A 23,618-nucleotide genomic window follows, 5' to 3' on the forward strand; every position below is an offset into this window, starting at 1 on the left:
CTTGCATTGTCAAGACAGCCATAATGATCTTATACTAAAATCTATTCCTTTCCAGAATAAATGTTAAGCAGAATATTTAGTTGATATTGAAATAGGAAAAATTAAAGTGGTATTGAAAGAAGCAAACCATACTTTAATTCCATTCCCCAGTACCTGTGATTACTTTTCATAACCTTATCCCAGCCAAGACCAGCAAACTAGTAAGAAAATACTCTGTAAATTTTCAACTGAATTTACTTAGGTCACTATTATGCCTATCCCATAAGTTGAAAGGTTTTTAATAAAGAAGTTTAAATACACTAAACAATAGTCTTTATACTAAGAGAAGTGCTATCCAACAGATGTAGCTCAGAGTTTATTCCTTTTGTAAAAAAAGAAGTAGCACTTCTTGGGGGACTTTTTTTTATGTTTGCAGTGAAACATAAATAGCCTGACTGATTTTTCTTAAAATGGGTATATTTATATAAAGCTTTAATCAGAATAGCAATTAATTAAAATGAAATTTGCAGCTGCAATAATGTTACAGGTATTTCCTTCAACTATCTTATAGTCAGAAAATACAAAATATCAAGAAATTTATTCCTTTCACCACATTAATCAATAGAAAGGCTTGTATTCATATGGTAATATTTTGATGTAGGAATCATGACCTCTACCAGCTTTAGACAGATAAAAATTCTTCAAATTGGAGCTTTGTCCATAGAAACACAGCATTTCCTAACATCTAGAGCAGCTTGAGCATGGTAAGAATTTGAAAGTATACTGACTATTTTTGTAGAAAGTTTCAAAGCAGTATTTTTATTCTTTCCAGAAACTCATATAAACTCTTTATTTGCTTTTCATTTTAATCTGTACAAAGAACAATCATGACCTTACATTCAGACGTCTATTCTTTCCTAGCAGCAGCATTACCATGATCATCAACAATAACCAGCTGTAACAAATCTGTACATGGAAGAAGACTCATAAAAGGACAATGATGGCTAATCAAACTTCTCTCTTGAAAAATGTTTGAAATGCAAACTTTAGGTCATTAATTCTTCAGAATTTTTTTTCATATGGTAATGTGATTCTCTGATTCAAGGTTGTCAAGTGACTTGGGATATATTTTGGATCAAGGAAGAGACTTGTGGACTTTTTAAAAATGAAATGTGCCATGAAAATCCACATTTCATTTATGCACAATGCATTTAAAAGACTTTTAACTTTTTGTTCCTCTGTTATAATTATTAATACTATTAAGATAATTCTAATCCTCTGTTCTGCGTGACATTGGCATGTAAGTTTCTAAGGGCAAAGAACTGTTTAGGGCTTTTCAGAGGGAGAGTGCTTCTAGATACTGGGATAATTTTTAGAGAACTGGAAGTTGCTTTCTGCCTGTGAAAAAAAAATCAATATATTTGGGTATGAAATTTAATCCTAATCAGTAGTTTTTAAGGACTATTCAAGATTCTAAATAAATACTCATGGGCAGATACAAACCTCATAATGCATAATTTGGAATGATACTGTCCCAATTTTGGAAACATCTATATCTTAGATTACAGATTAAAACTTTTGCATGTGCCCAGTATTTAATTTTGACACTCAGGGAGTACTTTCTCACTTTTTTCAGTTTTATAGCTCTGATAGCTGTCCTGGAAGAAATACCCTTTTTTTTTTTTTTTTTTTTTTTTTATTTTAGTGGTAGGAATCAAATGGTGTTTCATCATTTCCTCTTTTGGACAATTACTGTGTCTGAGGCATGTATCAAGGTGGAAACTGAGGTTAGTTCATCCTGACTGAGTGAATATTGCCACACCTTGCACTTTTCACAAGATAGAAAGCCCTATCTAAATAACCAGAGTGTGTTCTCTGCGTCTTCAGAAGTATAAGGTCACTATGGAGCCTTTGGTGAGGCTTCTTCCATTGCCTTGTAGTCTCTCCCAAGAGTGGAGTAAAGGAAAAAAAGTGGTCTTTTTCCTTCCAGGTAGGTGGAAACTGTTTCCCTAGTAGTGGCTGAATTTCATCCTGGATGACACAGGGTAGAAAGAGACCAATTCCATCTCTCAGATGATTGTTTATATAGAACGTGCGACTTTGCTTAAGGCCATTCACATGAAGTATTCAGATCCCCACAACTGTAGCCGCAAATCACTGGGGTAACAGAGAGGCTGGGAGAGATCTGCCAGGAAACAGCAATTGCAGAGCTGCTGATCAAGGAAGGAAGGAAGGAGGGCACTGAGGGTAAGAGCAAGGCAGGCAGCAATCAGTGCAGTCCTGCAGTGCACCCATGGTTGGTCATTGAACCAGTACCCAACTACTCCTTTTTTCTCGTTAGACTTGACTTTCCTTTTGGCAGTACTTGCGTGCTTTACACTCCAGATCTCAAACTGAATGTGCTTCACTGAGTTGAAACATGCCTGCTCTCTGTGGCATGGTGCTGGAAGTCATTTGGAAGTACATCTAAGAAAGGACTTTTTGGGCGTTTTAACTGGGAAAAATGAGAAACATGATGACAAAGTGACAAAAAATTCTCAGGATATTGCTAGTCTGATAAGTTCTAGTAATGGTAAAGTTAACTATGCTGGCACTCATATTGTAGTCTTTTGAGAAACTACAGCTCTGTGAATTTCCAATTACAAAGCCCAGCAATATTCAGTAATGAATAATGTCATAGACAGGGAAGAGCAAGCTGAACATAATATGGTTTCCAGGGAAACATCCTTATTAACTGAATTTCCTGATCAAGTGCATCCTGATTTAATAAAAATATATTGATTGTTGTGACATAATCAGGAAAGATAACTATGGAGTAGAAAAACTTTGAAGCAGATTACTGAAATTTAAACAACATGGACAACATGAAACAGCTTTATATAACTTCTGATTTCTAAATTGTATCTTAAATTTTTTTGTTTGTTTGCTTGTTTTGTTTTGTTATTCACAACTTCTAGCCTTTAGGAGATTGAGAAATAGAGTGTTTTTCACAAGTTAGCCCATGTTCTAAAAAATTTAATAGGAGGAATGATTAATTTTTTTTGTCCACTTTTAAATGTTTATTTGCATATTTTCTGGTTTTGGGTTTGTTGTTTTTGTTTTTTTTCCCCATTTTCTGTTCAATTTTAAGGTGAATCTCTAACTTGAAAGAAAGAGAGATTCAGCTTTTATTTGTGGTTGGTGAATTAAGTCTCAGAATTTTGGGACAAAATGGTGTTCACCGATTATTTCTTCTTTATTTGAAACACCTGGAAACTCATTTGAAAGATTCCAAAGATCAATATTTGCTTTAAGAGCCTAAGCATTTCTGGGTAAAAGACTAATGGTCTAAAAAGAAATCACCAATATTATTGTTAGACTTTGATCCTTACTGATAAAATAAGCTTGCCATAAAAGGCTTCGTCATCAATTTCATTAATTCCATTAAGCATTAGAAAGTCTATGTAACTTAATATTACCTCAAATTTATGTAGGGAAAACTGGTAATTTGATTTCTTAGCTCTCTTGTGCCTGTATTCTATTTAGTTAATGTTGACAGAGTACTCTGTTTGGTTCTGTAGTCCTAAATGTGTGTTAAATCATTTTGCAATCATCCTGCCTAAAATCTGGACATGATTTGTCTTCAGATGTTTGATTTTCTATTCTACTGAGCAGTGTGCTGAACACTGTAAAGGAAAAAAAATCACAAAAAGAATATATGAAAAATCTTAAGGTTATGAGATAAAAAATAATCTAATGTTATGAAATGGGTCTATCACCTCTGTTTATAAGCATACATTCCATATTCTTATTTAGTAATATTAATTGAATAGTAACCAGAACAGGCACACACAGATACACAGAAACCTATATCATAGAATCATACAGAGTGGTTTGGGTTGTCAGGACCCTTGAAGATCATCTCATTCCAGCCTCCCTACCAAGGGCAGGTGCACCTTCCACTAGATCAGGTACCTCAAAGTCCCATTCAGCCTGGCCTTGAACACCTCTGTGGGGACCCTAAGAGGCATACCCTGAGTTAGGGAGACACAAACCCCTCCATCCCAGCCCCTGCATTTTTACACTTCCAGGGGTGTGGCACCCACAATTTCTCTGGACAATGTCCAGAGTCATTCCAGTGTCTCATCACCCTCAGAGTAAAAACATTTCTTCTTATATCTAATTTAAACGTACTCTCTTAATGTGAAACCATTCCGCCTAGTTGTGTCACTGCATGCTTTGTAAATATTCTTGCCCCATCATTCCTGTAAATTCACTTGAGGTACTGGAAGGCTGCAATTAGGTCATTCCAAAGCCTTCTCTTTTCCAGGCTGAACAATCCTAATTCTCTCAGTCTTCCCTCATAGGAGAGCTGTTTCATCCTTCTAATCATCTTTGTGGCCCTCCCCTGGCCCCACTCCCACAGGACCATGTCCCTCCTGTGCTGGGACCCCAGAGCTGGATGCAGCACTGCAGGTGGGGTCAGAGCAGAGCAGAGAGGCAGAGTCTCCTTCCTGTCCCTGCTGCCCACACTGCTTTGGATGCAGCCCAGGACACGTTTGGTTTCTGGGCTGGGAGTGCCCATGGCTGGGTCATGTCCAGCCTCTCACCCACCAGTACCCCCAAGGCCTTCTCAGCAGGGCTGGACTTGAGCTGTTTATCCCCCATCCTGTGTTGATACTGGGGGCTGTAACTTTTATCTATTGCCTTTGTTTCAACCATCGACTCCTTTCATGACTAATGCCTAAAATCAGAAGCAGACAACAGCTGTCTACATGTGCCACCTGTTGATATTTCAGATGTCACAGAAAATTTGTTATCTGCCAAAGGCTGACAGATTGACAAAGGACATTCAAGCTTCTTCTGCAGCCATTGAAGTCCAAATGAAATAGCTGAGAGCTCTTAAAAGGAATCTAGCTTCTTCTCTTTAGGCGACTGCAAAATAATTTGCACATGTTTGCATATATATCTGTGGGAAGACATTCTCAGACTCCAGGAATGAAATTCTTCTGCTTGCTGGCCTTTAGCTGTTTCTCTGAATATTATTTGATCTCCCAGATAGATGTTCTGTGATATCTAGAAATCTACTGCACTGTACAGATATAGTGTTATATGCAATTAAATCTTGCTCTAATTTGGATGTCTTAGATTGTCTGATATGTCTCTATGGGTCTGGCAGACATGGCACAAAATTTGCATGAGCATTGCACTCTTCTGGCCTGACATCAGTGAGATCACAGAATCAGAGAATAATTCAGGTGGGAGCAGGCCACAGGAGTTCTACAGTCCAACTCCTACTCAGAGCTAGGTCAGTTGTGAGGTTAACCCGGGTTACGTAATACAATGGAATCTTGAAAATTTACATGGTAATTTACAACATCTCAAAAGCTGGTGGATATATAGGCAAGTGAACCAAACACAACATTTAAAACTTGCAGTCTCCTTCTTTGGAATGACAATAGAATATTCTTTTACCTGTATGAACTGAGAATTGTTGGTTTTCAGGTTGGAACATTGTTTTGGTTTGGTTTTAAAAGTAAGGGATATTCCTGCAAAGAAATACCTTCTGGGTTCTTTCAGTGTTGTGTTGGAAACCATTAAAAATAAGTCAGCCTACAAGAGAATATTAATTTTTTTCAAAGCCTTCAATAGAAGATTAGTAAGATTGTAGTCTTAAGGGCTGGTGAAACACTGGCCTTAAAATCCTTTTAAAATCAACTATTTAATTTTCTTTCTATGTTCCAAGAAAAAAGAGCCCTGCAAAACGGTGTGTTCTAGAATGAGGAAATACACTTGTGACATCCATTTGTATTTGTCTCTCATTGCATGGTATTGCTTTTCTAGGAATTTCTTAGATTTTTTTTTTTCACTAATTGTCATTCACAGATATTGGCTGACCTGGAAAACCATGCACTTTTTAAGGATGATCTAGAGTGCCAGAAGCTTATTCTGGAAGCCATGAAATATCATCTTTTACCAGAAAGAAGAACTCTTATGCAAAGTCCAAGAACTAAGCCTAGAAAATCTACAGTTGGAACGCTTTATGCTGTTGGAGGAATGGATAACAACAAAGGTATTAGAGATATTTTTTGCTTTATGAGTTATACTTCTTTTTTTATGTCAGAAAATGGTGAAATAACTTTCTATTCCAAGATTGGTGGGGGGATGTCTAAATCAGTCAAGAAACGTTGCCAAGATTTTGGTCCAATGAAAATCTACTGATATTTAAGGAAAAGCATAATACAGTTAGAGAAAAGAAACTGAGTTTTGAGTTCATTCTTTGTTCAAAATTATTATAATTTTCAGAAAGGAATTTAACAAAGAAACTAGAATGATAGTAATATACCTTAGTTATAGATTTATAGATTTTGTTTTTCCTTCGTAATTCAAATACTTCTCTCAGTTTTTTAACCTTTGATAAAAGGCAGTTTGATATGCAGTGTATTTGATCCTTAAGTAATTGTCTGGAACATTAATGATGATTCATGGGTCTTCCAATGCAGAAATTTTTAAGTCTTCTAGAGAAAAAAGATAACTAGCTTCAACTAGATTGCTTGTTTGTCAGCAGATAAAGGAAGGTAAAATTAGCTCCATTTTTCTATGAAGTGGGAAGAAGTGGAAATTTCATTAAAGCTTTTTGTTGTTATTTGTTTGAAATAAGAATTATTATGATACATTGCGCTTTCATTTCTGATAAATTTAATCCACTGATTTCTTGAATGGAGTGAAACAAAATATTTGAGCTAAAAGCTAGCTATATTACAAGTTTATATACTCAAAAAGGCTTTATAAGTTTTTGGTGATATTCACAAACAATTCCACAGCATTTAAATTTTCATGTCCATATTTAGAGTGAAGACTACACCTCCATAAACACTAGTTCTAATATAAAATAAACTGCACTTTTAAAAGGTATTGTATAAAATTATATCTTTAGTGTTTCACAACTCTTTGTCTAGGTGCTGTTATTGAAATTGTTTCACTACATAGCTGTGGCAATATTGTTTGCAAAATTCCATGGCATGTTTTTTCCCATCAAGTTGTACTAGTGATTAGAGTGTATGACATCTGTTCCTGTGTGAAAATAAATGGGTGGCATCAAGAGAAATATGACAAGCAAGTCAAGACAGCTTCATGCTTTTGGAATGAAACTGTGTCAAGGGAGGTTTAGATCAGATATCAGGAAAAGTTTTTTCACCCAAAGGGAGATTGGGCAGTGGAAGAGGCTCCGCGGGGAAATGGTTACATCACAAATTCTGTCTAAGTTCAAAAAGTGTTTGGAAAATGCTCTCAGGCACATGGCGTGACTCTTGGGGATATCCTGTGCTGGGCCAGTAATTAGACTTCATGGTCCTTGTTAGTCTCTTCCAACTCAGATTACTCTGTGACTCTGTGACTGTGATTCTGCCCTTTGACCCCACTTTCTTGAGGCCCCCATGGAGTATTGCATCCACCTCTGGGATCCCATAATGACACAGAGCTTCTGGAGTGAGTCTGGAGCGATCAGAGCACTGGAGCACCTCTCCTGTGAAGGCAAACTGAGAGACCTGGGACTGTTCAGCACAGAGAAAAAAAAGGCTCTAGGGAGACCTTATAATATTCCACCTTCCAATACCTAAAGGAGCCAACAAGAAAGCTGGAGACAGTTTTTACAAGGCCATGTAGTCATAGGACAAGGGGCAATGACTTTAAACTGAGGTCATAGGTTCAGATCACATATTTGGAAGTAATTGGTTGCTGAGGGTGGTGGTGAGACACTGGTGCATGTTGCCCAGACAAAGTGTCCCATGCTTGGAAGTGTTCAAGGTCAGGCTGGATAAGGCTTTGAGCAATGTCGTTTAGTGAATGGTATCCCATATAATGGCTCAGGGGTTGGAACTAGATGATCTTTTGTTTTTGAAGGTCCCTTCAATCCCAAACAGTTTAATGAGTCTATGACAATAAGAAATTGTTGATGAAAGAACCCATATAGAACCTATATATATATATATATATTCTTAAAGTAGTTGCAGATAATTTTTGTCCTTTTAACAGTTGTAAACAATTGTGTAGCTAAATGTTAGTCATGGATGTGCACAGAACATTGTCTTTGGATGATAAAATATGAATTTCCTCTTACTTATGATGAATACAATAAACACAAACATTCAGGTAGGAAATGACCCAATAATAAACCCAATTTGGGTGCAGCTGTATTTGTTCTCATTTACTATTAATATGTGTTTCTCAATAAAAATACAGAAATATTTAGGATGACAGCATGAGGCAAAGCACCATTACCACATCAACACACAGCCTGTTTTGCAGATTCAGGTCAGGCAGACGCAGTTCATTTCTGTAGCAGCAGGAGAAAACACAGAGCAGCAGAGGTTCGGCCCTCTGTTGCTGCAATCTGTGACTGAAAACTAGCAGGACTTTTACACATTTACAGCAGATAAAAACTGCTTTGAGAATGGGCTGGTATAGCAGAGAAGCATCTGCATAGCAGGAGCCTGTGTTACAGCTGATGCAATATGTATTCCCAGCAACCCAGGCTCTGCAGCTGTGCTGTCTCATCTTGCATCTGTTCAGCTCATCCCTCTTGTGATCCTGCTGTGTTCTTGACTAGCTTTTATGTCCAGTAAGTCTTGTTTCCACATGTCCATTCAGAAGACCTCAGTGCTGTTTTCCTGCTTTGAAGAGTCACTGAGTTCATAAAGTGAGCCTGGGCTGGGAGATGATGCTGATACTTACTGTATTATTTCTCTTAAAGAATTAGTAATTTGTTTTCTTCCCCACAACTTTCTTCACTGAAATACTGATATAGATGGTTGAAATTCACAATGATGTATTTTTAATGCTTCCTGATGTTTGCTACCAAATGTGAAACCGTTGCAAATAATTTGATGAGTTAGACAAATTAGCAATTTATTAACTAGCATATAAAACAGTGGCTAAGTGCAAATATTATGAAAGCATTTGAAGGTTATATGGCTCATCACATAAAAAGTAGCCTAGCATGCTAAGTTTGTTTTGAAGTGTCTTCTATAATTATCTTCCTTTACATAAAAATGAAGTGATAATTAAACTCCAGCAAACAGCAACTGGAATTTTGCCTGATGTGAGAAATTAATGCAGCATAGTACTAAATGGGTAGAGAGGAAAGTACCAAACTTAGATGAATTTGTAATTTTAATTCCCTAGACAAACTAAAATAATTTAAATATCTTTTTCCATGCACCTTTGCTTATTTATTAATTTAATTTTAAAGGCACATATAAGAAACACATTTTCTCAGTATGTTTGCATTCACGGAATGGGATGCATTAATAGATTGCGGGTATGTGCTGCTGACAATGTTCCATTCACTTTACCCATTAATATCATCACACTGACTTCTCAAATTTGGATTAGCAATATTTAATCATGTAATAGTATAGAGAAGTCCACAAATAGAGGAGGATGATTGAAATACATGAGTAATTGCAAGAAGTGGACATACAGGAATTTTTAGGAGTGATAAAGCTCTGACTTCCTGCAGCCATCCTGGAAACCCAGAGCAGAAGCCAAGTGGTAGAACATGATGTATATGGTCTGTGTTAGATGGTGCTATGGATTATGAGCAGGAAAATATGCAGCAAGTGGAGACTGGGATCAGTAAGCAAGCAGTGTTGCAATTATGGCAGAATGCTGATTAATTTCTCTTGAGGTGTTTTAGTCTGTCTCTAGGTATCAGTTAGAACAATAAGGGAAAAGTAGAATTTGCAGAAAAATAAAATAAAGGTATTACAGTAACCATGATCCAAAACCACTGGTGTATATTACTTTTGGAATAGCCGTAAACTAGTTCCTCAAAGTCCTAGATCAGTTATTTGTTTACTGAATCACAGCCTTAAAGTAAATACAAGGGGAAAAGTAATGAAAAGTTGCATGAGCAGGAAACTTTTCCATAAAAATGTTGTAGGTCAGTTTAAAAAGTGATGGAATAATCAATTTACTGAAGCACTGATATATGTGTTTTTCATTAAGCTTATGACTAGATATAAAACCTGCTGCCAAAAACATGCTGGTGGTAAATATGTAATGTTCATGATTAAGCTGTATCAAGCAATAAAAGTTATTTTATTGTTGTATAGATACCTGTTGGAAAGATCTCTTCTATTGCCACAGATATATTTAAAAAGTTAACCTTTTGAAATATGAAATTGAGGCCTCCAGTCATTCTTCCTTATACACCCATGTTGCATATTTTTATTTTTCTTTAATGTATTTTAAATCATTGCAGTAGTCCTCTTTGTTTCACAATTACATTTTATCAAATGTGCTTTATTAAATATACATATATATATATAATTATTTCACAGGAATGACATCTAGCTACATGAAGTTACCCTTGTTCTAGTGAATTTTGGATATGTCCTTGTTTTTCTGGACTTTTTTAGTTTTGATTTTGCTTTTTGTTTTGTTTCTTTTTGTTTCTAGCAAGAACGTTTCTCAAAGTAGATTTCATTTAAACTTTGTTTTAAATTTATATATTTTCATTCTCATATTTTTAAATGCTGAAAGAAATATTCAAAAACCTATTGTAAATACACTAAAAAGGGGCAAAAATAGGGAAATATAATGTTTTTCCTCTTAGGTAGTTTTTCCACTTGAGATATGTCTGAGTTGTCTGTGACTTGAATCTGCCTTCTTCGTCTTCAGTTTAGTGGGAATTTTTAAAAAAATAATAAATAAAAAAAAAGAAGAAAGTGAAATCTATCAAGATTTTTCTATGGCACTTTACAAGTTGTAAAAATTGCTACAAACCGCTTTGTCTTTACATACATAAAACATTTGACAGCATTCATTATCTATCCATTTGATGCACAAAACTATCTTGAGTAAACCTCTTATTTTCATCTTACTTGCATTTTCATTCTAAATATATAATGTACTGTAACTGTGTTTCATTTTCAGAATGTGGGTGCTTAAAGTCCTGTATTTGTATAATACATAAATATCAAAATCTACTTATGAAGATAGAGTATTTTCCTTTAAAAGAAAGAAAAGTCCAAAGTGTTTATTACTGAATATTTCTCCCTGATGTGCTTTTTGAAAATTTTATATAAATATGCATGCTTTGTAAGTGTACTTATGTATGTGCATATATCAGCCCTGGTCTGACCACAGGAGCAGCCCCTGTCAAGCAGGAACATAAACAAACATGCTGTTGTTACCTATTGCATAAATAGATGTTCACAAAAGAACTGAGAAGTGAGAACTTGATGGTCCTTCTTGCAATCCTACTCTTTTTATTGATGACATCACATATATGTCATTACCACTCCTCTGTATGAGTTTCTTCTGCCTTTGGTGCTAATTTGTTTTCACCTGTGTTTTTCATGAGGACGTTTGTTATCTTAAAGAATCTTAAAGAATGTATTCATAGCCTTAAAATACCTTAGAAGGACAATAAGCCAAAATAAATTGTGCCTCTGACATTCCAAGCAGCTGTCAGTATACCACTTTTTGTTTAGATACCTACAGTTTTTCTCTGAAATCTTGCCTGCTCTATTTAAGTAGCAGTTCTATGTGAGCCAAACAACTAAAGCGTTTTCAAGAATCAGAAGTGAGTAATTTGCTGAGATGGATGTGAAGGAGCAGTGAAGGGTACTGGGGTTGTTTAGGCTGCAGAAAAGGAGGCTCTGGAGAGATATATCACTCTGTACCACTATCTGAAAGGAGTTCGTGTAAGGTGGGAGTCTAGGGTGTCTTTTCCCTAGTAACAAGCAATACAATGAGAGAAAATTACACCAAATTTCACCAGTGGAGGCTTTGACTGGATATTAGGAAAAATTTTTCCGGTGAAAGAGTTGTCAAGCATTGGAACAGACTGCCCAGGGAAACGGTTGGGTCTCCATCCCTGGAAATATTTGAAAGATATGTAGGTGCAGCACAGAGGGACGTGGCTTTGTGATTCACTTAGCAGTGCTGGGTTAAGGGTTGGCAATCTTTTTCAACCAAAATGAGTCTATGATTTTGTGTTTGCTCAGTTCCATGTAAAATATTTTGCTATTCTTTCTTATACTTTCTGGAATTATTTTTTTTTAAATTTACCCATTTAAAGGGTTTTATTTAAAGATAAAAATGTGTGTTGGCATAATCCAGTGTTTTTCCAGACATTCTCTAGCTAGATATGGAAGACATTGGAAATGGAAAACAATTTACCTTAAATCTAAAATGCACTAATAAACAAGTAACATTCCATTAGGTTTAGGTTAACATTGTACCAATGACCTGTTTTCCTTTTTCATGTTTTCTGGAAGACTCAACAGGAAATGATAATGGAATATATAGAAAGAAACAACAACACAGGGAAATATACTCTTGTTGGAGAAATCAAGATAGCGTAGTAATGTCATCATAGTGGACTTTCATGAGAAAATTGGAATACCATAGTAAGTGGCAGGCAGGCTATGCAGAATGAATAAGTAAAATTTTCAGTGCCTGTATTGCAAATATGCATTGAAACTTACTTTTCCTTATATGTTCCTTAAACAGAAAAGATGTAATTCAGCTCTGGGAGGGGGAAAAAAATCCACTACTTTTTAAAACAGAAAACCAGACAATGGATTTTGGGAGAATTAGGTATCTTTTACAGAAATTCATATTTTTAGTACAGCCCAAGAGTTCATTTTTGAATATTTGCTTGATAAACTGAGAGTCTGATTTTTAGTTTGATTCACACAATAATAAATAGAAAAGAAAATGAACTGTTTCAAGAAACATATATATCTTCTATTTAGCTAGCAACAAAACATTCTGGAGAGAGAAACCATAATTAATGAAACAGCAGGAAGTAACCTCATGAAGTTCTATATGGGGAAGCACAAAGTCCTGTGTCTGTTCCTGATAAGAACAACCCCTGGAACCAGGGTAATTTGAGGGCCACGCAGCTGGACAGCAGCTTGTCAGAAACATGTCTGGGATCATTTGCCCCAGTCATCTTCCTAACAATTGCTCAGATATTTGGGAACAGCAAAATTGCACATGCAGATTTGGTCCCTGGTAACCGATCTAGGGAGTAGAGGAAGCTGTACAGAACAATCACCCTCTCCACTCACTGTCTGCTTCCTGGGAGCCCTGACATGAGAATTTTATAGCATGTGCTGCTATGAAAGAGGAAGATGTGAGGGGATTTTTTTCCCCCTGCTTTCATTTGCTTTTGGATTCTCTTTAAGGCACCAAGAAAGATTTGCCTCAATGCTTACTGCGGAGGTGAGAGATTTTCCCAGAGGATTTTCCCCCTGGCAGGTTGCACCATAAAAGGTCACTTTACATGCCTCGCTACTAAGACCATGCTCTGCATTTCTTTGAGAACTGGGGCTACGTCAAGAATAAGGAAACCGTCTTTTTTGAGATAGTTATCAGAAAAAAAAAGATGGGCAAAATACCACGATTTGAGGTTTAAACCGCCCTCTATCCCTTCTCTTTTCAGTCATCAAATTGCTTACATCTTCCTCACTCTGGTCAGATCTTCCTGGAAATACTGGTCAGTCCTTTAAGAGCATCTCAGACAGGTGATCAAAGGACCAGAGCCTCTCTCCTGTGACAAAAGGCTGAGAGATTTGGGACTGCTCAGCCCGGAGAAGAGATGACCTCCAGAGGTCCCTTCCAGTCTCAACAGTTCTGTGACTCTGCAACATGTTAATGTAATTGTAGAGTAAAAGTAGAGCCTGGATAATTACTTCACCAGAGGAATATGAAATACACTGGCTAATTACTAATGAGATAATTAAATGTATAAATCACACTAAAATTCTCTTCTCGTCCAGTTCTTATAAGTATTAGCATGATTACTTCCTTCTTTTCACTCCTATGATTTTCAATATGTTCTAAAACACTCAGTCTCATGGGCTAATTAGCAGTTTAAGTACTTTGATTTAGCAGAGCATTTCAGAAAAGAAAAAAAAAATAAAAACAACAACAACAAAAAAACCCATCATATTTTAAGACCATCTGGTACTTTTTCAGTAGTTATTTTATATCACTAAATTTCTGGCTTTTTTTCAGTGTAATTATCTTCTGAAACTGCTGATTCATTTATAGTCTGAAACAAAAAGAAGATCCTGAAGTGACCTATTCTGAAGCCTCCATGGCTTCAAATGTAAGAGAAGAGCAAAAGTTATCGCACGCAAGACAAACTTTATAATCCCACAAACTTCTTACTTTGTCAATCTGTTCCCCTGGAATTCACACCTGTTGGTACAAACTATGGGATTATGCAGATGGCGCAAGAGGGTTGTGAATCATGGGTTTGTAAGGGGGATTGTCCCAAGAACAACCCTCTGCTCCTCCTAATTACTTCCCTGCAACTTACCCTTTTGTCTGACATCTCCAGCACAGATAACTTATCACTTAAAAAAAAAAAAAAACAAAAAAAAAAACACCAAAAAAACCCCAAAAAACAGAAAAAGAAAAAAACAATCAAACCCCCCACCTTTGTGTGTGAGCTAGAGAAGACACATGCCTGGCAAATGGATAACTTAGAGAACTTCTGTACTACCAGAAACCTTAGCTTTTTCTATACACTAGCCAATTTCTATACCCTGATCACCGAAATTTCATTTATAGTTGTCACTACTGGTATTGGCTTTAGAGTAAACCACCACAAATTCTGAATCTTGCTCTGTAAATAGTTCGGATCTGGAACCCTCAACAGCAAGTGAGGGTAAGGCTTGAGAAATGCTGGCATCTCCCAGTGTAGTCCTCCAGCACTATCTTGCACCTTCAGCCACCTCACAAATCACCTTGCCGAATTCTAGGAAATGCTCAGGAAGTCTCTACTGTCAAGCACAAGAGCATTCAAGTAATCTTCAGTAGAGCTTTCACTTCATTTTTAATACTCTAAACTGGAAAACCAAATGAACACAATTATCTTTTTGAACTACAGATGGCACCATATAGAATCCAATCAGTATTATCTGGGTCACAACTGTAGAGGTTAGGGATAGCACCCTGTGCAGTGGGTTTACCTGAGAGGGAAGTAATTGTAGCAAAACAGAATCTCCCAGGAGCTGAGCTAAGGGCTAAGCAGTGTAGATGAGCATCCCTGCATCTATAATGAAAAATAATGAAAGAAAGCTAGGGGTTATAGGAAACTGGTGCTGTTGCAGCACCAAACTGCTCAGTTCACATTATTTAACCAAATCATGATCAAAGAAGCTTATTGATTTAGTATGGTACGTATGAACTCCCAATCAGATTAACCATGTGCTTAGAATCGGTATCAATCATGAATAGATAAATTGCAATACTAGATACTTGAAAAATATGAATTTATGTCTTTAAATTTCTTAATGCTCTTCATGACCAAATTCCTCACGATTCTAGTCACAGACCCCCATGTACATAGACACACAAACACAGATACACAGCTTTTGTAGGTCACCATCACCTGCTCCTCACTGGTGGGAGCTCCACCCCTCCTGCACACCCCTCCTGCAGAATATTTAGCTTCCCTAGAATTTGCATTTTTCCACATGTGGAACTTTTGTTATTATTGTTAAACTATTATTTGTACAATTTTCAGTGGGAACAGAACAGTTTTAAAAGAAGAGGGATGAATTTGTTGCTGAGCAAAGGTAGACTGCCATACTGCATGGCATAAATCATTAATAAAAGGAACTTTTGGAAGTTTTAGACTCCATAAAAATATAAAATAAACCATGAATGTTTTATGTAATAACACATAACATTATATTGTAAAACAAAGTGCACAGCATCAAAGACATTGCCTAAAATCACTGTTGAAAAGCTGTTAGTTCTGATACATTCAGAAATATACAGATTTGTGGGAAAAACTTGTATTGGTTTTAGAGAATTTGATCATATGGTATAATTAAAAATTCCCAGAAGTTCTCTGATTTTTATTTCCTATTACTGTATGGAAAATCTTTCTGACATTTTAGTACGTTTTCACGAAAAAACAAAATAGAGATTCCTTTTGTGTATGTGTTATACATTTTTGGAGTGCTTAAAGGAATTTATAGCAGTCTTATTATAGAGTAATGAACTGCTACGCTATGCTACCATTTTCTGTATAGCTGTTTCTTTACCAAAATAATCTCCTTGGGATCTGCATCAGTAACCTCCTTAGGTCGCGTTCGTTCCACTTGAGTCACCATCTTTTCAGTTCAAAATGTAATGTTGCAGATCACTAGATCAAGGTCATCATTTTGCGCCTACTCACAGCAGCATCTCTAAATCTTGAACAAAATGATCAGAGTACATGTCAGAAACAGCTTTAGTAATAGCAAAATCAGCAGAAAGTCTTACAGGAGAAAAAATGTAGAAATTTTTTGATGATAAATGTAGAACTCCTAGCCTTCTCCATGGGTTTAAATACTGGATCATTCTACCAATAAGGGGAAAAAAAGGTATTTTATGTGGAAATGTTTACACCAAATACAAAGATAGTTGGACAAGGGGGATATGTTTGGGATTTTCATCTGCTTCTGAAGCAATTTTCACTTTATTTATATGAAAAGTCCCTCATTTATATCTGGCTAAAATAAATACATAGCATTCATAGTCTCAGACAATCTTCATTACTTCATGTAGCCAATGTCAGCTTGTTCAGTTTCTAGGTATTTCTGTTTGACTTAAAATATTGGGTTGCAAATAATATTGCTATTTAAATATTATTTTTCATTCAATGACCTTGCTGTATCATTAGTCTTTCGTCATCAAGAACGCAAAAAAGTGAGAGTGTCAGTCAGGTTTCTATAAAAATCTTGATTTATAAGTCATTAGCATGGAACTGAAATATGCTTAATTTTAGAAATAGACAAAGTTTAAAAGAAAATTAGTGGAACATTTGAAGGATTTTACCAAAACAATCTCACAAATTCATGTGCTTAAAAATGGCAACAAAAACAAAGAAATAGAAATTTGTATTTAGTGCAATGGTGCACTGCTGTGTAGATATAGGTGAAATTGTGAGAACTAGTACCTTAATGTTTCATCAGAAACATGGAGTGGTAGGATCATCTTCATCCCTGCTGCATACACAGAGGAATTGTCAGCAGCAGCTGGACATTAATGCAAAATTAACCTGATCATCTATGGCATTTCATTTCTGAAGGTTTCTTTCTCTGTAGGTTTCTCACTACTTCACAGACCTTGATTAATCAGGGTTTATAATGCCCATATGCACAGTACACAGAATTAATTTCATCCAATGCCCAGCTGGATCCTAAGTAGAATCTAAGTTAGGAAAAAAAAAAAAAGTTGAAATGTACCCAGAACATCAAGAAACATTGTTATGTTCTTACCAGAAATTATTTGTGCTGCCACAGTCATGGAATAGTTTTTTAATTTACTATACACTTTTATTTATCATGCAAATAGCTATTAAATTAATTCTGTTTCACCTCACTATGTCTTCTTCATATAGTCTCTCTTCAGTGCTACATCGTGAAATTAGTCAGTTCTAGAGTTCTGTCCATCTGAGAAATAGGAGGCTGTGTGTGCCTAGAGGAATTGTCTGGTGTGTAGTAATTTTACTGTAAAATCTTCAATATTATGGGTATTTGCTTTTCTTTCATCTTTACAGTTTCATACCCAGTATCTGAAAGACAATCTAGTAAGCAATTTATTTCCTCTTTATTAGACCACTCAAAAAGCACTAGTGATACATCAGTGAAGGAAAAAATAATAGAATAAATTGTAAAATAAAATTTAATGTACTTTTTAATATAGTTCATATTTTCATTTGGATCTATGTGTGTGTTATTTATTCTGTGGTATTCCATCTGTTGTTTTTTTTTTTTTGCTGGAAAATACGTCTGTCTCTGCATAATCAGCAGATATGCTTCAGCTCAAAATGAATAATGAATTTTTCCTTTATTTATTTTATTCATATCTTCACATTAAACCTGTATCTCCAATTTCCATAAATATATATACCAGTCACTTCCCAATTGCTTCCTACCATCCTCATGTTCTTGGGAAATTGGATTTTCTGATTTGCTGAAACATGTAAACAGAATTACTCCGGTTGTTCATGGGGATTAGACAAAACTCTCTGTTTACAGATTTCTGACATTGCTAAGACATCCTTTCACAGCCTGTATAGACTGGGGTTGGCAGTATTAACCAACACAGCTCATTTCTTTGAGTTTGCACAATTTGGAAGTTGCTTCAGTTAGGAGTTGGCTCTGTGGACTGCCATCCACTAGTTATAGTAGAGTGGAGAGGACTTTCTTATCTCAGCTGTCATGTGATGCTGCCAATTTTTGCTGTCGCTGGAGCCAGCATCTGAGTGAGTGACTATTCCTCCACTGCACCACAGCATGCTGGTTTAAAACCTAGATACTGATCTCACCTTGGAAGTGATGAAAGTGGGTGGAGATAGGGTTCTGTCCCTCTTTCTGGTAGTTCTGTATGGGGTACTCTATATTCCTTCCAGGTCTGGCAGCAAAGAGTCTGGCTTATCAACCTGCACTGTAACTATAGATTATAAATTCACTGTGCTCAGCACTGGTGAGGCCCCACCTCAAATTCTGTGTCCAGTTCTGGGCCCCTCACTGTAAGAAAGACAGTGAGCTCCCAGAGTGTGTCCAGAGAAGGGCAGTGGAAGTGGTGAAGGGCATGGAAATAAGTCCTGTGAGGAGTGGCTGAGGAAGCTGAGGTGCTTTAGCCTGGAAAAAAAGAAGGCTAAAGAACAGCTCATCACTCTCTATAACGTCCTGAAAGGAGGTTGTAGCAAGGTGGGTGTCTTATTCCAAGTAACAAGTCCAAGGACAACAGGAAATGGCCTCAAATTGCACCAGAGGAGGTTTAGATTGGATATGAGGAAAAATTGCTTAGCTGAAAGTGTTATCAAGTGTTAATGGAATTGCCCAGGGAAGTGATGGACTCCCCATCCCTGGAGGTATTTAAAAGAAATGTAGATGTGGTGCTTGGGGTTTATTAGAGGATTTGACAAGGCTGAGTTAAAGGGTGAATGATTTTAAAGATCTTTTCCAACCTAAAAAATTCTGGAATTTGACAATTCTATGATTCACTTAGACTTCTGGCAAATAAAGAACTACTATGCAAAGTTATAAAATATACTCAGTTACTTAAATGCTAAAACAGATTTCCATGAAATTACCCTAAAACTTTAATGTTTATGAATTTCTTAGCTCCAGTAGCCTTACCATAAGTCAAATTTTTGTCAATATAGAATTTGTAGAAAAGGCTGTGAGAGAATCTAACAATGACATTGTTGTCCTTTTGAATTACGATTCCTAAAAACTGTGAAAACAGATGTTTTGTAGTCCACTTAGTGACAGGAGATTTTAGCAAAAGTATCTCAAAGGTGTTGTCATCAAGGTAAAGCAATGACCTTGTTGTTTGTGCTGTGTTTGATGTACCCCTGGATTCTTTAGAATTTCTGCTTTTATTTTGTTGCAGAGCAAATTTGTGATGTCAGCATTTGGCATTGGAATGATACTTTCATTCTAAGAGTACTATATGCAAATATATTCAAACCATATGATAGATGAAAAGTCAATATTTCAATATGGTATTGATTTTATATACAACAGAGAACCTGACTCTTAAGTAGCTAAACTAATTTGTCTAGTAAAATCCTATTGGTATCAAGATTTTGCCACCTCTCCTGGGTGAAAATCTTTTCACTTTCAAGATCAAAACAGTTGAGCTAAAGAAAAGAAACCTATTCCTCTGTCAGAAATACCCAGTTTTCTTCCTAGAAAAGGTAGAAGTTTATTCTCTTTTATTGTCTAAGCTGTGTGAATATTTGACCATATGTATGAGAATGAAGAACAGTCTAAATATTATACAAAAGAATTTCTCAATAATCTGCAATTAAAGATATCCTAAAGACTCTGCTGATGATACCTTTCAGTTGTTCCACCACCTTTTTGTTTAAAGATTTTTCTATTTTGAGTGTTACTATTGCAGAGTCATTGCAATCAAAATAATTACTGCTATTTAAGAGGTCTTTTCTTGTCTGAATTGTAGTCTAGAATGTATTATATTCGTGTTCTTGATAATAATGATTTTATATAACTGACACCTATTTCCCTTTGTGTTGGTGATTTTTGTCCTTATTCTCATTCTCATTTTTATTGTTAGTATTCTATTATTCTATTAGCCTCATCATCATCATTATTAGAAATTAGCAGGGCACTTTATTGGATAAACAGAATCTAAGCAGTCCAGGAACTCCCGGATTAGGTTCTCAGTTTGTAATATAATAAAATATTGTGGCAACTCAGACTTGGCCACGATTAGAAAATTTGTAGCTGAGCATAATTCAGACTGTTAAGCAAGTACAAATTTCTGAAATCAGAATGAGAAAACTTTTAAACTGTATTTTTTACCATTGAAGTAAACAGCTTTACAGAATTCATACAGTGCTACAGGTCTATCTTTTAACACAAATAGATCCAACATATAAAACATTACAACTTTATGAATATGCATCATAATATGCCCTGCACCACCTCCAAGAAACCGTATCAAATAAACTATATATTTTGTTCTTTCAAACCTAAGTATTAATGAATGTTAATACTGTCCAGCTGTTTATTTTAAACTAGGATCAAAAAGATGTCTCTAAATTGAATGCAAATTTGGTTCATATGTCTTGTGGCTTAAAACGGGAAGGGAATTTAATATATCCAGTTGTAGTGTACATTATTGCTCCTCTGCTACACTTATATACAAATTGAATTTAAATTATGTCTTTTTTAGTCCAGTTAACAAAATTATTGCTTTCATGATGTTTGTTGAACTTGGTTCATTGCTTGTTGGTTCCACATAATGAACGAATCTTAACAGAATTATTTTCCATGGAATTACAACATTTTATTATAATCTAAAGGGTTAGTTCCAAAGAGTAAAGCTTCATAATTATGTTGATTTTTTTTGGTAGGATTTGTAGGATATTTAAATTTTGAAAGTGAAGCACATTATGTGTATGTTAAAATAAAGTGCTGGTTACATTTCAGATGAATTATTAGGTTCATTTCTTAAGCATTAATTTAAATGCATCCATAATTTTGATATTTGTAGTTCTGCTTTTATGTCTCATCAGGAGCTACAACTATTGAAAAGTATGATCTCAGAACAAACATATGGATTCAGGCTGGAGTAATGAATGGCAGGAGGCTTCAGTTTGGTGTTGCTGTCATCGATGACAAGCTGTTTGTCATTGGAGGCCGGGATGGTTTAAAGACATTAAACACTGTTGAATGTTACAATCCAAAGACCAAGGCTTGGACTGTGTTACCACCTATGTCAACCCATAGACATGGCTTAGGTAAGAAAAATGTGTTTTTAAACATGCCACATTTTTTTTTGTTATGTTACTTTTAATGGAAAACTCAGTAGTTTTAAGCTCTGGTAGCATTCCGACCAGTAACAATAACTGGGCTTTGCAACATGATAAAAGGAACTATCCTGTCTCCACACGTTTTGCATCTTATTGGCCTCCAGTGGTGGGTGGTCACCCCTCCGATTTATGTCGACCAGAGACTTCACCATCACCCACCCAAAAATTCACCTCCTCCCCTTTGCGAGGGTGCACCTTGTGGGGTGCAAAACTTGGTCTAGCAAAACACCCTACCACCTCACAAATGGGCAAATGTTTGACCCATTAACCATTAACACCTCAGACTTCTACAGACACGTGTGGGGATAAAAGTGTTAAAAGTGGGAGAATGCCAAAAGTGGGAGAATGGCAGACTTGCTTAAGTGATATTGCAGCCCTGGAATGCCAAGGCTTGGAGAATGACACTGTGGGAACCACATATATATGTTATGCCTGCTGCTCTATCTATCTATCTATCTATCTATCTATCTATCTATCTATCTATCATCTATCTATCTATCTATCTATCTATCTATCTACTATCTTGGTTTTGAGAAGTAAAATTTCTGTGTAGAGATAACATAGGTGTTTGGAGAGGCTTATGGATGTGTTTGAGCTCCCTGTTTTGGGACAGAGGTCATAAAAAGCCCAGACGAGATCCCAGCACATTGGTAAACTATGCATGCATGGGTGCTTGATAAATGGGTGCAAGCAGCAGCCCAGCCACCTGCTGGGATTGTGTTCCTGCCTGTGTGTCTCTGCCTGGGTGTTGCTTTGGCATCCTCTGGTTAGGAAGGTAATAAATAGGAAACAAATTTACTCTTTGCATTTCAGCAGTGGTTTTGTGGTTATTCTGGCTGCCTGCCTGTGCTGACTCATGCAACACACGATGTTATCCTGTCCATTCCCTTGAGCTGCAATCAACAAGTCCTTTGTTGTACTATTGCATCAATATCTCACAAAATGACCATGCTTTCCTGCCCTTCACTCATGTCATTGGACACTTGCAATATGCATATGTACTGTTGCTGTTAAACAAGTCTTACAATAGAAAATAGCAATGGGAATCTATATCAGATGGCATCATGGCACTGCATATCTCACTGATTTAAAAGTGCTTCCTAAGTTTAAATTTAATTATAAATTAGAAAATACATGAGAAAATACATGAATTACATGCAAAAATATGTCATGTCTTTTCTGCCAATGCTCAAGAATTTTACAGAATCAGTGCTGTTTCCCAGGGTGGTAAAAATGCAATGGCTTCAGTTATAACTACAGGAGACTAGTAATACAACATTAGGGTATACTAAACAGAGAAAATATTTGTCTCAGTAACAAAAGAGGTGAATCTATGATTGAAAACCCTTGGCAATCAGTTAAAAAAATAATTTTGGACTATAATTTTACAGATTATTTTGGTCAACAGATTTAAAAAAATACTATTGCAGTTTAAGTTGAGGAATGTTGAGATTATGATTAGGGAAAAACTGGTATGCTTTCTATGCTAGGAAAAAAAGAAACAAACTAGGCATTTGACCATTTGAGGAGTTTTTTTTAACTATAACATAATTTTTGAATTTTTATATCAAAGTAATTCAGGCTTTTTGTAAACAACAACATGTAAAGTGAGAAAAGAAGTCCAAATTGGGATGATTAAATGCAGTTGTTTGGGAGGCATTAGAAAGGTGTTCTTTATCTGGAATTATTTCCTAATCACATTATTGCCTGAGAAGCTTAGTTAATAGAATTTAATTGTTTTTTTAATTTTATTTTTTTCTAATAACCCATAAAGTTATTTCAGTAAATGCCTTTTGTAATGAAAGTTAATCTGAAGTAATACATAATTTTAAAAATGTGTTTGTTTTCTAAACTATGTTATGTTACATCCATGTAGTAATAATGCTAGAGCAGTTTGAATTGGATTTTATATACAGGATGAAAGAAAGAACCCATCTTTTCAATGGATGTATTTTTGTTGACTTAGCAAAAGAGTTGTCAGATGTACTCCATTGTAATTAAGGGCACAACCAGATGATATAATTCACTTTGTCCTGTATTCATATAGAAGCTGATACATGTATAGAAGCTGATACATGTAGAAATGAGGAAATAAAAGTTGACAGGTCTTGTAGTGAAAGTACATAGTGTAGGAAGTCATATGTTAGGCAGTTTCAAAGCTGCCAATTGAAAATGATTGAAAGCTCTTTTAATGGCATTGTTTGAAATAAGTGATGCTAAAGTACAAAAAATAAAGGGCAGACTGTGAGATCCAAAACTATTATTTAAAGTAATAGTGATTCTAACATTC

The 23,618-nt window shown here is 35.8% G+C and overlaps 1 protein-coding gene across 2 annotated transcripts in view; it reads left to right on the forward strand.

Moving 5' to 3' along the window:
- Nucleotides 1-23,618, forward strand: part of KLHL1 (kelch like family member 1) — a 190,475-nt gene that overhangs the window by 130,013 nt on the left and 36,844 nt on the right. For both annotated transcript variants that reach the window (XM_064408608.1, XM_064408609.1), the window contains 2 exons: nt 5,845-6,031; nt 21,032-21,256. In XM_064408608.1, the coding sequence (XP_064264678.1) occupies nt 5,845-6,031; nt 21,032-21,256 (412 nt within the window). The remainder of the gene's footprint in view (nt 1-5,844; nt 6,032-21,031; nt 21,257-23,618) is intronic.

This window comes from Passer domesticus, chromosome 2 (genome assembly GCF_036417665.1).
Source record: "Passer domesticus isolate bPasDom1 chromosome 2, bPasDom1.hap1, whole genome shotgun sequence".
NCBI lineage: Eukaryota > Metazoa > Chordata > Aves > Passeriformes > Passeridae > Passer > Passer domesticus.